Source organism: Vicugna pacos, chromosome 12 (assembly GCF_048564905.1).
Source record: "Vicugna pacos chromosome 12, VicPac4, whole genome shotgun sequence".
NCBI lineage: Eukaryota > Metazoa > Chordata > Mammalia > Artiodactyla > Camelidae > Vicugna > Vicugna pacos.
Window position 1 is genome coordinate 51,452,495 of NC_132998.1, and position 17,899 is coordinate 51,470,393.

The 17,899-nt window shown below is 34.9% G+C and overlaps 1 protein-coding gene across 1 annotated transcript in view; it reads right to left on the minus strand.

Moving 5' to 3' along the window:
• TRHDE (thyrotropin releasing hormone degrading enzyme) overlaps window positions 1-17,899 on the minus strand; it is a 331,308-nt gene that overhangs the window by 123,257 nt on the left and 190,152 nt on the right. Inside the window, exon 6 of the mRNA XM_072973927.1 lies at window positions 6,713-6,850. Within this exon, the coding sequence (XP_072830028.1) occupies window positions 6,713-6,850 (138 nt within the window). The remainder of the gene's footprint in view (window positions 1-6,712; window positions 6,851-17,899) is intronic.

Sequence of the window (17,899 nt, forward strand, 5' to 3'; positions counted from 1 at the left end):
CTTGTTTTTAAAGAAGCCTCTTTAAATTTGCTTAAGTCATTGTGAAATCTGTTCGTCTCTCCCAAGCTTGGAGCAATCCTCTCCGACTTGACACCGTATGTAAATTTAATGAGCATTCACTCACTTTCTTCATCCAGGTCATTGGGTCGTTGATTCTTATTTCCCTTTGTGCTTTTAGAGTAAAGAGACTATCTCAATCCATCTTCTCCAGTCCTGCTATCTATGGACAGTATTTTTCTATTTCCATTGCACTTTTCGGATAAAGCATCCTCATTTTCAATCTACTTTTAAAATGGGAAATATTTTATTTCACAAGATGTAACTCCCTCTCTCTCTCTGTCTCTCTCTCTTAAAAAACTAGTTCTCACTCTTTCTCTTCCCATTCTAAAAATATATATGTAATTTTAGTTTTCTTTTTGCTTTTAATAATGGCCTTGAAACTGTCCATATTGAACATGACTCAGTATGTCATCAAAATCACTCAGTTCTTGAATGCAAAGCCACAGAAATTAGTATCTGGTTTGCTGGTTTCTAACTTCTATAATCTTCTCTACCCCTACAACGCAGTTCTATATAAAAAGTTATTTAAAGTGTAATAAAATTACTACGTGGGAAGAGTAACAAAAAACAGAAGTGAGAGTAATTAGAATAATTATTAAGGGAATAATTATGAAAGACGATCAGATAGTGAAGCACTGATGCAATGAGAGGTTGACTGTTGCCAAAGGTTAATGTAGCCTAGTAATGGGGATCTTCAGGGAGAAAAACCCAGAAGGCAAGGAGCTTTCATTAAGCGCTACAGACTCTAATTTTTTTTTAAGTGCTACGTGGTAAAACTCTAGTTTCTATCTTCTAGTTCCTAAAACAACCTTTTCTGAAATGTCCAGATCTATTGCATTATTTCCATCTCTACCATACCTACAAGAATATTTTTTCTAGAAAACTATTTATTTATGTTACTCCTCCAACTGAAACTCTTCATTGGTTCCTCTTGGCCTGCTGGATAAAGTTCACGCTTCTTACTTTCATCTAAGAGGTCTTCCAAGTTCTTCCCAGCTCATCTCCCCAGCCTATCTACTACCCCAAACCCTTTCTATTCTACAACCATGTCAAACTCCGTGATGTGCCACTCAGTCACCGCTGTGTCCCTTTTCTGGGCCAGTTCTACAGAATGATCCTTGTTTTGCACGTTGGTCACTCCATTTCCCCTTACCCCAAGTCTGTATGCATCCTATACATATTTCTATCATAACTTCTAAGATTCTGAGGTTGGCATCCTTTACTTTTACCTAGCCATCACTTTCTTTTGGAAATCCTACTTCAAGTGAACCCAGTGGACCTACCAATTATGTGACCCATCTCTCCCACCAGAGGATGAGCTCACGACCCAGGCCAGCCAGTCAGAGTGTCCACAGGAACTGTCCATCCCATGGACAGAGGGCCAGGGTTGCTCTATTACCAAATAAGAATAAATCATAAGCTTTGGGGAAAAACAGATAGAGATTCTGTTGTGAGGGAGGCAGTTCACTCTTTCTCTGAGTTCATTAGGATCACAGGCTTGAGGACTCGTTAGCCTACATTTGCTTGGAGCCACCTATCTAAGAATCATCTAGAAATTAAGTCAGAGGCAAAGAGCCCAGAAGCTGATGAAAGGTAGATTTCTGATGACATTGTTAAAAATCTGGATTCACCCATTCCTCAACATAATACTGCATCTCAGACTTACCAGTTATTCAGCCAACAAATTCCTTTTTATTGCTTAAGATGGCTTGAGTTCACTTTCTACATGTAAAATGGAAAAACTGCTGTTCATACTCAAATGTTACTGCACTAACTTATCTATATGCTGTTTCTCCTTCGTGTCTTACTGGTTGTTAGGTTCCCAAGCACTCGGCACACGGTGCCTGGAACATGAGTTGGGGCTTACACATGATTTTGGATTTTGAATGCTCCAGCCAAGATTACTGATCAAACATGACAGTGGTTAAGAACGCTGGCCCTGGAACCTGATTTCCTGGGAAACATATTCTTGGAGTGACCATGATTCAGTGTCCTCATCTTTAAAATGAGGACCATGAAAATAACAACCCCAAAAGGGGATTATGACAATGAAATTAAGGAATGTGTAGAGCCTCACACAGTGCCTAGCACAGAGTAAGCATTCAATAAATGTCAAGAGTTGATATAATTTAGGGCTGTACAATAACCTCCATCACCGGTCACACATCCCAGAATGACATGGTTTACCCATTCCATCCACAAAGTTAAATCAATTATTGCATATTACCCACATACTAACGTGCTGATGGGAAGAGCCTGAGAGAAGCCAAACTGGAGAACTGAAACTGAAACACGAACCGCACAGAAAGGCCTGAAATGATCAAAATGAAGCCCCTGAGATTACAGCCAAGTTGCTTTGATCTTCAGGTTTCCACATTCACATTGAAGATTATTTTTCAGATATGCCAGCAGGTACCTTGGCCATTATTTTTCACTACATTTTTAGAAGTTTGATTTTGGCACCATGTGGGTGAACCCAAACAATGAGGGCCCATCAGGAAAGCATGATAAACAAGCAGACAGAAAATCAATAAGGATACAGAAGACTTGAACAATTCTATCAACCAACCTGAGCTAATTGGCATTTATAAAACACTCCAGCCAACAGTGGAATCCACATTCTTTTGAAGTGCCTATGGTATATTTGCCAACAGAGACTAAATTCTGGGCCATGAAATAAGCCTCAATAATCCTAAGAAGATGCAAGTCATAAGAATTATATTCCACTGACCACAACAGAATTAAATAAGGAATAACACAAAATTTTCTAGAAAATCTTCAAATATTTATAAACTAAGTAACACAATTTGAATAATCCATAGGTCAATTAATAAATAAAATGGGAAATTAGTAGCTTTAAAGTGAATGAAGATGAAACCTCTATAAATCTAAAACTAACGATAAATATATATATGTTCATGTATAACCGAAAAATTGTGTTCTACACCGGAATTTGACACAACATTGTAAATGATTATAAATCAATAAAAATGTTAAAAAAATCTAAAAGTAAAACATGCCTTAGGCAGTATACTTTGGAGGAAATTTATAGAATAAATGCCCGAATTAGAACAGATAAAAGTTTTCCAATTAATGACTTCAGCTTGCACCTTAAGAAAGCAGAAAAAAAGAACCAGCTAAATCCAAAATATACAGAAAAAGGAAATAATAAAGATTAGGGAGGAAATCTAAAAAACAGAAAGTCAGAGCAAAATCAATTAAACTAAACACTAATTTTTTGAGACTAAAATGAATAAACTTCTAGCCAGCCTCACCAAGAGAAAAGGGATAGACCAAAATGAACAATATCTGGAATTAAAGAAGTGATGTTATTAGAGATTGTATGATTATTAAAGAATGGTATGAATATAACATGTACAATGCCAGTAAATTAAACTTATCAGTTAAAATGAGCCAAAACTATGAAAACTCACTCAAGAAGACATAAACAACGAGAAAAACTCATATATTAATTAAATTAAATTATTAGTTAAGTGTCTTCCCATCAAGGAAATTCTAGGCCCAGGTTGCTGTACTGGTAAATTCTATCAAATATTTAACAACAACAAAAAATTACATTCTACACAAATTATCCCAGAAAATGGAAAAGGACGGAATAGTTTCCATTCTATGAGGCTAGCTTTACAGTGGTAACAAAACTCAACAAAGACATTACCATAACAGAAAATTATAGGACAATATTCTTCATGAACATACATGCAAAATTTCTAAACTTTTTTAAAGCAAATTGAATCCAATAATGCATGAAAAATACATTATGACCAAATGATACTTTGTCCCAGGAATGTAAAGATAGCATAGCATTCAACAATCTATCAATATAATTCACCATATTAACAAACTAAATAAAAAACAAAAACAAAACCCATGATCATCTTGATAGATTGGGGAAGAGTATTTGATGAAATCAGTACCCATTTCGGATGGATACTCTCAGCAATGTGGAATACAAGCTCTTCAACCTGATAAAGAGTATTTATAAAAATTTAAAAACAATATCCTACCTAATGATGAAAGACAATAAAAAATATCACAATAATCCAATTAAAAATGGGCAAAGGACATAAAAAGACATTTTTCTAAGAAGATATACAAACGGCAAAAAAAGTTATTTGAAAAAAACGTGCATCATCAATCATCAGGAAAATGCAAATCTAAGCCACAAGGAGGTTTATCACTTCATACCTGTTGTGATGGCTGTTATCAAAAAGGCAAGAGACAACAAATGCTAGGGAGGATGTGAAGAAAAGAGAACGCTTCTGCAGTGTTAATGGGAATGTAAATTGGTACAGCCACTGAAGACAACAATATGGAAGTTCCTCAAGATACTAAAAATAGGACTACCATATGATCTAGCAATTCCTTCCTGTATATCCAAAGGAATTTAAATCAGTATCTCAAGGAGATGTCCGCACACCCATGTTTCTTTCAGCACTTCTTACAATAACAAAGACATAAAAGAAAATCTAAATGTCTCTCAACAGAGGAATGGACTACGAAAATGTGATAAATAATTGAATATTATTCAGCTATAAAAAAAAAAAAGAAGGAAATCCTACCATTTGTAACACCACGGATCATCGTGGAGGTCATTATGCTAAGTAAAATACAGATACTACACGGTATCACTTATACGTAAAATCTTAAAAAAAAAAAAGCCAATTTCATAGAAACGGAGAATAGAGTGACGGTTGCCAAAGGCCAAGGGAGGAGGGAAATGGGGTGAAACAGGTCAAAGGGTACACATTTTCAGTTATAGGAAGAAGCATTTCTGATGATCTAATGTACAGCGTGGTGACTACGGTTAATAACACAGTATTGCATTCTTGAAATTTGCTGAGAGTAGATCTTAGGCATTCTCACCACCCCAAAAATTAACTACGTGAGATGATAGATGTATTAATTATCTTGATTTTGGTAATCATTCCACAATGCATACATATATCCACTCACCACATTGTACACTTTAAATGTATACAATTATATTTGTCAATTATTCCTCAATAAAGTTAAAAAAGATACGTGGCTGGAGACAAAGAAGCCAATGCCCTTTATGATGATGGTCTTGAACATCATGGCACAGTTGGCTACTGTATCACATTTGTAAACTAGTAAAGCTTTGCACCAAAATGTAGAAAGGGTAAAATAATAACCATTCTTTCCTCTTGTTTTGATTCTCAACCTTCTTGAATAAATTCAAAATTACTCATAGATATGAAATCTGGAAAAAATGTTAATATATGTGTAAAAGTACATCTAAAACATGCTTAATCAAGATAATATTTTCCTGATGTTATTTATAAAGAAGTAAAATTGGTATTTACCAAAAGTCTTTTAGAATTAGTGGTAGGTGGGAAATAAATACAGACTTGTCTCCAAACTCATCTCAGACTAATATAATAAATTATTTTCTGCATTATATTTTAAGTGTCAATACAGTTGAATGAACTGAATGTGAATCCAGTAAAATCTAGCCAAAAATCCTTCATATATAAACATTCATATTTAAGCAATTATTTAATATTTAAAATATATTAATATCACATATTTTAAATATGGTCCTATACTTCCTCTTACTTTATAAAACATCAAAAATACCCTTTTTGAGCCAATGCAATGATCAGTGACTTGAAAAGATATTTTCTAACACAACTTATACTTTTACATATTAGAGCATGCAGTATTAACCAATAATCATTGAGACAGTCATATCCTGGGGACAAAACCAAATATCCAAATTACTGCACCAAAGAATTCTGATGAATCATTATTTGACCTCTAGTTATAAACCTGAATGCCTTGTTTTTTTCAGGGAAAATCTTAGCAACTTTAGAAAAAAAAAACTTACAGTATTATTAAGTCAATAAAATATGTAGAAATCCCTGTAAGTGCAATTCAATCTACACCAAAGACAAAGTCGATTTTTAACACTATTTTAACAATTATTAAGTGACTCCTAAGTCTTAAGCACTGAGATGTACATGCTCATGTTAAAAATTAGAACAACCTAGGGATAGATATATAAGGAAAAATTCTAATCCAAGTAACAATAAAAAACAAATTCATAACAGCCCTGATTTCTACATCTAGTCATTGATCCAAAATATTTGCCATTCAAAGTCTAGTCTTTAAATTTTCATTTAGTATGCTTATTATCCAAGTAACATGCTTAATTCCCTAAATCTCCCTTAAATAATGTTTATAAAATACATATGTCTATCACTGTCTATACCCATTTGCATCAGCCTATCAAAATAAGTATTTAAGGGGCATTGGTGGAAAATAACTTGTCCCTATATAGGTCAGCTCTCTTATTAATAATAATAAAAACTGACATTTACATAATACCATTTGCAGTTTCATATCAAGTTTCCAAACGTTTATTCATTAACACCGCCAATATTTCTTTGCATTATTTGGCAAATATTCACATCTCCACTTTCCTGATTTACAAAACAAAGCCCTAACTCATAAAATGATATGAACCTAGTGACCTTACGTTTTCTAACTCATATTCCAATTCTCTCTGTGAGGGAGAAGAGAAAAACACAATACATCTAGTATGAAATAGTTTGGTTACCCCAAGGTAGTGAAATATCCAATGGGCACTCAGGTCTTAATTTATTCCCACCTTCTTATATGCGATCCAGTCAAACACCCTGTCAATATCTGTTGCCTGTATCACTTCCTGTGATACTGGATGGGAACTGGCCAAGCCGTCAAGCAGCATCACTTCGTGCAGAACATCCGTCAGAAACCTCTGTTTTTCCTGCAATACAGTAAGTAGATGGGGCAACATCATAGGTGATTCACGGCTATGACAGAATGTGTGTGTGACTTCACTGATGACGCTCATCAGCCTGCGTGGCGAGACTTACCTCTAAAGAGAACCCAGGAAATAAAACGCCCCTTAAGTGACTTTAAAATGAAAGTGGTTGATTTGAGCAGAGGAAACAAAATCAATGTTCTCCGATAGTCCCTAAGGTTAAAACGAATTTGAAGAGTGAGCACATAAATGGAACTGACTAAGCTGGCTTATACATTCTGCAGGTTCGGGACTAAAATTCCAGTCCCAAATAACCTTTTTTTTTTTTTTTTAGTTTAGTTCAATATAAGAAGAAAACCTAATTTCTAGTGCTGTTTGTTATTTCTAGTTTCATTGAACTCTTCTCTCTTTCCCTATTCCTCCCTCCTCTCTCCCTCTCTTATTTTCTCTAATACACACACACACACACACACACACACACACACACACACACATTTATGTTCTCAAAGAATTTCAAGAGACCACAATGAATGATAAAAGGCATTACTGACATCAAACTATAATATCCGTGGATGTGAATGTGATATGTGAATTCAGAAAGTGGAGCGCAATAGAAATTAACAACCCATTCCTAGAAAGTAAAAACAGACAAAATCATGAGACCGCTAGTCTATGCATTGTTCAGACATTAGTATTTGCTCTAATAAAAGCTGACTTGTTATGTTAGAAATAAGCTGTAAAGCAAAAGTACTTCTGTGTTGTTTTTGCTTTAAGACGCCTGCTTTAAAGAAACAGCCAGGGTTTTGTTGACAAAAATGCTAGCAGCTGTCAGTCCTCCTGGCCTCCTGCCTTTGCAGAGAGAGGAGGAGAGAAAAAAGAAGTCGCAGGAGATGACAAGGGCTTAACAGCCCCTAGACAGCTGGGACCTGAGGAGCATCATTACAGAGATTAAAGACTGCAACGCTTAAATTGCTCTCACTAATTCTGAACTCACTCCTGGAGCCTCCTAGTTTGGGGCCAGCAGATAAGCAGCGTGTTTTTCCTGAGTGCGCTGTAATTGCAAGCTGAGAGCACGCCAATCCTGGATTTTAAACATTGGAAATGGAGAATAAATATACTAAGAAAAAACGGTTGACGAGGCATATACATGTGTGTAATTTAAATCTGGCTTTAAAGAAACATTTTTGTTCATCATCATTTGCTCAGTAATTTAGATTGTTTAATAAATAATTTAATTAATTAGCCATCCAGCTATATACTGTAAATTTCATCTTTAATAGCTTATTTTTATAGTCTGTAGAATATATATCTAATTTCTTTGGACTTTTGGTCTAAGAATTTCACATCAATGGTCTATGCTCCATCAAAGAGATCTTTGTTGCAGTGACTGAACCAAAAGTCACCCTATGTCCTAGAAGGATGCACCCAGACCCTAAGAGGCTGCAATAAAAAGTACAAAGTTACAATGAATTAAGTGTCAATATTGCTTAAACTAATACTGTATTTCTTCTCAAATCAAGTTCCTAATTCAAGATGAATTAAGGAGAGTGAAATTGGACCTTGCAATTTAAAAAATTTTTAATAATAATACTGGTGTTTACATCGCTCATTTTAAGTCCACTGAAAGGCAAAGGTAAGATCTCAGACAAATAGCCTAGGTTTAGAGAATAAGAGAAAATCATATATTTCCAAAATAACATTTTTAAACAGGTATGCAATCTTGTTACTTACTCAATTGTAAAGTGCACATTAAAGCTATTTGATACTGGAAATAATGAGATTCCCCTTTGTTTTTTAATCATGAAATGTATAATTATTTTTTAATATTTTCATTAATAAAAAATACCAACTGAAGATGTGATGTCCATTCTGAAGATTAAACAATATTCCGCTTTTCAAATAGCAGTTGCTCAACCCATATGTCACTCAAACATCTAACCAAAAATCACAATGTAAAATGAACTTAAAGTGAGACTTTATCTGAATCCTAATTACTAGTGTTTAGCAACAATAAATATCTATTGATCAGTATTAAAATTTAGTAAACGTATCTCGGTTTGCTAGAGATGTGATTTTTTTAAATGGTATAAAGCAAACTGGCTATGTAATTCTAAAAATAAAATCTAAGACAATGAATATCAAAAATAAAACTTACCTGTTTAAGACAATATAAGTTATACATGATATATTACTTCATGCTTCTGGAGAAAAATAGAAACAAAACTTTGCCTGGTCACAGGGGAATTTCAAAAGGCCATGTTTAAATTTAGCAGTATTAAGTCATTAGCTAGAGACTGATCTACATTTTTTGAGAGGACACTGTCTAATTGTCTAAGTAAGGGGAAAAGGGCATTAAAAGAAATAGAGAGGAGAAAAGAAAGAAAGAAAGAAAGAAAGAAAGAAAGAAAGAAAGAAAGAAAGAAAGAAAGAAAGAAAGAAAGAAAGAAAGAAAGAAAGAAAGAAAGAAAGAAAGAAAGAAAGAAAGAAAGAAAGAAAGAGAAAGAAAGAAAGGAAGGAAGGAAGGAAGGAAGAAGGGAGGGAGGGAGGAAGGAAGAAGGGAGGGAGGGAGGAAGGAAGAAGGGAGGGAGGGAGGAAGGAAGGAAGGAAAGGAAAGGAAAAGAAAAGAAAGAAAAAAGGAAGGAAGAAAGAAAGAAAGGAAAAAGGAAAGGAAAAAGGAAGGAAGAAAAAGGAAGGAAGAAAGGAAGAAAAGACTGGCAGAAGACACAAGGCTCAGAAGAGTGAGCTTTATTCTTACCCTAAATTGAGGGGTAAAAAGAAAAATTCTAGCCAGTGGCAAACTCAATTTAACAAAATTACAAAGAGTTTCCAAAAGAGAAGGTGTAATTTTTTATAAAAGACCTGTGTCACTATAAAATAAATGATCTTAACTTATCAGTCCCAGCCCGGGGACCTCCTCCTCCTCCTCATCACCACCACCAATAACAACAGAAAATACTAAGTATTGGTTCATTGCCTATTGTTGACCTGACGCTAAAAAAGCTTAAAAATAAAGCTAAAGTAACCCTGGCTCTCATGTGAGATAAAAGATCAAACAAAATAGCTGCAGTGAACAAAATTAACAGTCTTATCTCTCATAAAAAAAAAATTTACACTGTTATTTTTTTTGGAGGGTGGTATTAGGTTTATTTATTTACTTATGTATTTTTAATGGTGGTACTTGGGATCGAACCCAGGACCTCGTGCATGCTAAGCACACACTCTACCACTGAGCCACACCTTCCCCCAACCCAGTCTTCTCTTCCAGACTAGAAATGCTAAAGAATTTTGAGACCAAATATGGTCAAGCAGAATTATTTATGGAAAGTTTAATGGGAGAAGTAGAATTTGATTTGATCCTTGAAGTAACTGCTGCATGTGTGTGCACGTGCCTGTGCAGGGAATATTATATTTATGGTGCACAGTCAGCAGTTTTTATTCTATTCTGTAGTTTAAGGACACTATGATAGGCCATTCTACCACTTTCAAAATGCAGAACAATAAGGTAAAATGGGGAACTTTAAAATCTGTTCATAAGAAGTTTATTGTTAACAGGAACACTAAATCCTACCGCTCTAATTCAGAAACCTCTTGGAGGTGTTGCACACGTGCCTACATTTAAACAGTTCCAATAATATTAAATATGTGTGTCATTTTGTACTGAACTGTTTTTGAAAATACACTGCATTTAGATTTTTGAAGAATAATGTAAAGGCTTTTCAGAAAAGTAAACAAAGTGAGTAAAGACACAGAGTTGAGAATCTCACGTGGAAAAGGAGAAAGCCACTATAACTTTATTCATTCATTCATTTAACAAATATGTATTAAATTTCCTATTCAAGGCCAGATAATGATTTGGGAATAAATAGCTGGCAAAAACCTAGTCCCCAACCTTAAAGAATTCAAAAGTAGAAGAGAAAGTACAAGAGAAAGACAGATAAACACCTAACTGTATAATAATATGATGGATGTTATGAAACACAGAGGATGAAATGATTAATTAGTTCAGAAAAGGCTTCACAGATAAGTGACATTAAAGTGGGTTGTTGAAGGATGAAAGGTTACTCAGATGAATGCGGGAAGCAGCTAAAAAGGGCAAATCTAAGCAGAGAAAACGTGAAAAAAAGCTGGTCTGTTTGAATCCTCTGTTATGAGGTGGAAGACTTTGGTCTTAATAAATAGGCAGTAGCAGGCATAATGACATAATAAAAGTAATGGCATAGGAAAATTAACTTATCTGCAGTATACAGGGTGGCTTGATGTATGTCGAGACAGGAGACAGGAAGTGGCTACTGATGAATTGATGTATGTACAATAGTGATGATGTATTACAACAGGTGTTGCTGAAGGACTGTTGAATCTGAGAGATATTTTGAATGAAAAATCAACTGACACTGATGTCTTGGTCCCCTTAGTGGGTGATGGAGAGGAAGCACCAAAGAAATAACTACATGGAATGACTTGATGGAATTTTCTTTAAAGGTGTTGGGGCAGGTGGGGGAGAGCAATTGACAGAAACGGAGAAGTGGAAAAAATTTTGGTTTGAAGGGCGAGCTATAAAGATCCGTTGTAGACATGTTGCAAGGAAAGTAACAGAGAACATTTAAAAAGCAAGATGGTCCAGGCAACTGAAAGTCAAAGTCTAGGTCTAAGAGAAGGAGCAAGTGCTAAACAGCTTCTGGCAATAAATAGCAATTTGTATAGAAACATAAATGGGTCTCAGAAAGAATCAGCCCTTTTTAAAAATTATTTCTTACAGTATTAGCATTTCCTATATTGGTATTGAGTAATACATGTGAGAGGAGTTATTAAGAATTCTTAGCACAGCATTAGATACACCAGAAAAAAATAAATTCCTTGATGTCTCATAGTGGCCTCTGCCTGAACGTGTCTGATCTGAATATGCCTGATCTACTCAGAGTCACGGAGATGAGTGGGAAGAGAGAGTGTACTATTGGAAGGGAGGGCTGTCGGCAAGTTCCTATAGAAAAGCTGACTCATTTCAGTGAAAAGTAATACCAGGCAGACACTTTTGTCTCTTGTCATCAGAAAAGAAAGAAAAAAAAATCAAATAATCTGAATCGAGATCAAAAAAAGTCAGATACATCAAACCAGATGAAGAAGATGAGAGCCAAGCCTGAGCCAATTCAAGTGGTGGTGGTGAGATACTCACAGGCATGAAAAGACTGGAAAATAATCCTCAGGGAAGATGTGGGTGACATCAGAGCAGCCACAAGGACTCAATTTTCTAGAAGGATGGGTCTGAACATAAATGGCTCTGCTGTTATTCCTGGTAGCAAAGACAGGCACACTTCCTCAAGGTTAATGAAAGGGTCCTAATGAGGTGAGAAGCCCCATAAAAAGACCGGCAGGACCCCCAGGCAGGGCCATTACTCTCCTGTCAGCATCATCCAGTTCCCTGGCCCAGTGCCTCTATCTCACTTTTTGCCTCTGAAACAGCTTACTTCTAGGAAAGTGAAACTTACCCCTAAAATTCTACTGGTTCCCTGAGCTCACTCCTGATTGGTTATTTCCTTCACTCCTGATTGGTCCATTTTCCTAACTTCTGATTGGCCCATTTGTAGCACTTCATTTGCATGAAGCTCACTCCTAATTGGTTATTTCTCTCCCTCCTGATTGGTCCATTTCTACAAAGCTTGTTCCTAATTAGTCAATTTTTGTTATACCTTATTTACATATGATGTTGTAACGTGTAAACTGGCAGTCTATAAAAGCCTGTGTAAACCTACAGACAGGGTCCAGAGCTTCGAATGTTAACTCCTCTGGGCCCAGTGGTGTAATAAACCTGAGTTCTCCAACCTTCCGAGTGCTGCTTGGTCTCTCGCCCAGATCCAGGTTGCTGTCACACCAAGCTGTAACACTGAGCTATAACACGTTTTTCTGTAACACTAGACTGGAAGAAAAATAACCGCCACTCACTAGCTGTAGGACTTTGAACAAGTTACTCTGTCCTTTCAGACTCTCAGCATCCTCACCTGTAAACATACGTGGCTGTGAAATTTCAGTAAAATAATACTGAGCACCTGCTATATCCTAGATGGTCTGCCTGGTTCTGGAGATAAAAAGATAGGAAGACGTGGGTCCAACCTTGAAAGATCCTATACTAGTAGAAGGACAGACAAAGATGAAAACAAATACTAAAATAGCACCTGCTATATGTAAAAATGGACATAGGTTCAGAACAGAGCAGGACTACACAGAAAAGGCTGAGGTTTGCTCTGCCTGGAAGGAAGAAGGAAAGCTTCTGAACTGGTAAGTTTGAGTTGATTCTTTAAGGATGATTTGAGTTTTCTAGGAGGACACATTTGAGTTTTCTAGGAGGACACAACAGAAAAGGGCATTTCAGACAGAAAGGAATATCTAGGAAAAGTCATAGAAATTTGAAACAGTGTGGCCTATCTGCGGGATTCCAGGCAGGGAGTATAAGGGTAAGTGGCTAGTGATTAGGGCATAGAGAGACAGGAACAAAATCACCCAAGATCCTCCACACCAAGTTAGGAAGCTAGAATTAAGTGACATCGCCAGATCTACATTTAGAGGGATGACTATGAATGCCAGAAAGTAAACTAGAGTTTGGAGCAACTTGAAACAAAATAGGACAATACTGCCCAATTATGAACAAGGAGCACATAATATGGGCTTAATCTTTGTGATCACAAAGTATATCAGTTAGGTCTCAAAAATTTAGTTCAATTTTGTGATGACCAGTGGTGATCAAACAAGATATTTACTTTGGATTTCCAAAAGGTATGAAATGAATGTGGATTCAGACATAAGTATAAACATAGGTACAGAAGTAAATATGTATGTAGATACACATATAGATAACCAAATAGATGTCAATATTTCCTTTTTCAGTATTTTCATTTGCTTATTTAAGGTACTGTCTTGTTTCAGTTTTCAATGTTGACAATACCCTCTTGGATACAGATAAAGGTACTCTTCTTATCCACGGAGTCAATAAGAATGCTCTGAAGAAAATGATTTAAACAATGCAATCTAATTCCATACATGTTCACTGATTGTGTATGAAACCTCCGTATGTTCGAGACTGGGAAACCAAATGCATTTGGGACACAGTTCTTGCCTCCAAGCAACTCCCATTATGATGAGGAAGACAGATACATGCACAACTCATTAATGCTATTTGATGGGTAAAGTGTTTGTAGCCAAAGCACTATAGGAGTAGAGAATAGAGAGAAAGTTGTGCGAAAAATGCTTTCAGTGTCTATGACCCTGTTGATTCGACCTCAACTGATCTATTAAAAAAAAAGAAGAAATAAGATATGCCATTTATATTTCATGTCTCTGAGAATCTATACCACCATGAGATAAAGACTTTAAAGATTTCATAGGTACAACAAAATGCCACATGAATCACTACTAATCTGAACCCCTTGCTGACACAGGACTAGAACAAGGGATATAGTTATACCTAGCAGTGCACATTTTGGCTGCTTCTCTCTTGTTCTTCATGATTTATTCAAATCATGACAAGTTAAAGGAGAGGAGTACAATCAAAAATTGAAATGAGAAAAGCAAACCTACTGGGAAAAAATACTCTCAGGTTTAATTTATGTGATATGGTATCTCTGTGACTTTGCAACACTCATCTTTTGTAAACACACAACACAATGCCATATTTGTAAAAATTAGAAATTATTTGGATTCTAAGTTTCCTAAAATATTAAAAGAATTTGACTATGTCATTTTATCTACTTCATCCTATTTCTCTAAGATTCTAAAATGTCCAAAAGCATTTCAAGCTTTACTCAGTTGAAAGTTAGCTAGATGTACTTGTGAAATACATCGTTTAGCTGATTAGTTAACACTTGATAGACTGCTAAATCATATGAATAAATGAAATAAAACCAAAAGCTAGTGAAAATTAATTTTGCTCTATATAGTAATGTTCTTAAAAAATAACATTTCAAAATCACATGTTTAAAATGCACACGCATTAGACGTTAATAATCATTCTTATGTGCAGCTTGTTAAAGCAGTCCACTTATATTAAATTCAAACTTAGGTAAACATACATGTATACAGCAGGCATTGAAGAATAATTTTAGAAAGAATCACCATTAACGCCTACAGTGAAACAAGCACTGTGTTAAAATTTTACCTCTGTATTTGTTCCTATAACCTTCTACAGAAAGTGGTACATGAACATAATAATCCAGGCAGATCTCTACTGACATAAGATTATTCTGTGATTTCACACAAGCTTCACAATAAGTAACCAAAATATGTTCTATATGTTCTTTTAACTGTCAACCACATTTCATCCACTGCCAAGCCACAAATGCTCTAAGACGCCTTAGTCAACCCAGGAACTAAAAAAGCAATTATATCTATAAGCCTATTTAGATGACTTTATAAGCCTCTCACAACCCCAAATAACTCCCTGCACAAGTTTTTATGAACTGTTTGAGAGTATTCTCAAACATGACTGATACAGAGAAAGTGGGTTACACTGTGAATCTCTTCAATGACTACTTCCTTCAGCTGCCTTATGTTTTGTTTCTAACATCCAGGCTGAATGTGTCACCTCTCATTTTATCCAAGAGGTGACACAGCTAAGGGAAAATGAAACACAAAATGTACTGCATTGTATTTAACTAAATCCTGAGCCTTCTTCATATTACTCAAAAACCTTAATGATACAGCAATATTGATATGGCAGAAGTTTCAATCAGTTAGTTATTTACATATTCATTAATTATGATAATCCTGGGTTTTACAGAACAATCTTGAATGTGCTTCAAATAATGTCAATCACAGTAATAATTATGAACAGGTTGTCTAATTACACGGCTCATTCTGATTCTAGCAGACCCCGAAAAAATTCACAGTGAACAATCACCATATGCTATGTGTTCTTAAAATGTTTGTATCATTTAGCTTCCCTTTATTTTTTAAGATTTCTTGACATTTTTTTCCTTCTGTTTTCCTTCAAACACTTAACCAACGGAGTTTTATATATTTTTAATCTCCATATCTTTTTTAATTCAATGAGTGATGTCCCATGTAGATACAAAAACTGTTATAATCTTTCATAAATGATCTGTTGACCTTCATTTCAGAATTTTAACTTTTGGCCAGACTTTCACTACCGAATACCTCACAGATGCTATACTTTGGGTTAAATGCTGAGAAATGATGGTAAAATAAACAGTCCTTAACCTGATGAAGCCTACTGTCTAATGGGGGAGATTTACTTCCTGCCCGTTGCTAGCTACCATGAACTCATACTCAATCATCTACATGTCACTTCAGGACCCTCTCTATAGAGAGATGATAGTTTCTTCATCTTTTCAATAATCTTATCTCTACTTTGGCAGTAAGAATCTTCCTCTATCTCCATGCTTAATTGTTTTGACAAGCTGATAAGTCATTTCGATAAAATCAGACTTGCTAATCTTTTCTGATAGTCACACACTTGCTTCTCACATCCATCACGAGAAGTCTCTATGTTTTGCACACATTAATAATAAGCTAATCAAGGCACTATAATATTTGACTGATAAAATATAAGTCAGAGTATTTTTAAATACATACTGACTAATCATCTTAAATAAATTCAATTTTTATTTAAATCCTAACGGAAACCTTCTTACACCATTTGGAATAATTCCCCAAATAAGGTAATTAACCCCCAGAACTTATTAACACGGTTATCAAGTAGTTAATTCATTTTATTTTATTTTAATTTGTGAAATAAATAATAAATCAATTGATCCTAATTCTGTAACAAAATTGTTATTAACTTAATGAAATGTATGAAATAACACATTTTTGTACTTTAATTTCAATACTTAGTGATATAAATGGTCAGTTCATTAAATAAGTTAGCCTAATAAAACTCTACATTAGTTGCCAGATCATAGAAGCCTGTAAAGGTCCAATTAAAATAAAAAGCATTAATTTTTCTTCCAAATTTGAAAGATTTAGTGACCCATAGCGAACAACTCCAGAATACATAGAGCGTTATGGCCCAGAAAGTTAACCAATTCAGAAAGGACGTTTCATATTTATTCCCAAAGCTTACGTATTATTATATCTCAGAATCAACTACCATAATATTCATGAATTGACTGTAAAACTAGCAAAGAAAATCTTCACAATTCAGGGTGCAAAATCTGGACTAGCAATCCATTTCTAAGTGCAAAAATATTAAAATACCATCATTCCAGGATCATTCAGAAGTATCATGTGAAGGCAATTTCTTTGCTCTTATTAATTTTTAATATATGATTCACAAGCTATTCCACTGGGGAATCATTTTTGGTAAAGGTAATACTATTATACTTAAGTACCTAACAGTAATAATAATATTGAGAATAAAATAATGAGAATAAAAATTTGACTCTTAAAACTATGGTACAGGGATTTCAGACATATTTTGAAGGTAGAGAATCAAAGTCTTACAGCTATTAAGTGTCAAGAGAATCAAAACTTTAATCCACGGGACAGGCAGAACAAAAGGACTTGAACTTCATTCCAGGAAACTGTAAAGTAACAGCACTGTGACAAAAGTAATTTAATTAAATTGGTAAAACAGATCTATGAGACTCTAAGGACACTCACATTTGATATTCATCTCTGCTCCCCATCTCTCGCAAAGAACTAGCAAAAATTGAGCAGCCAATAAAATGTTTGTTCTACATTGAAAAAATGAACAAGTCAATATAGATTAATCCCTGGAAATAATTTGTCAACTGGGGACCAAAAAAAATGCCAGCAAAATGCTTAGCAACCAATAGAATATCATTTTGTTCTAAGAAGCCGAAGGATGTTCAGGCCTGGGAAGTGACAAAACACAACAGGTCTCAAAAGAAGCCAAAGAGTCCAAGAAAAGCTCCTTATTATCTTAAAAAGTAAGGTAAAGAAAATTTGTTTGAAAATTTTTATTTTCAAATTAGTCTTCTTCAGTTGTGTACTGCATTTAATCTCCTTCAAATTGGACTGAAAAATTGTGCTGAACACTGAAATTTGACACAACATTGTAAAATGATTATAAATCAATAAAAA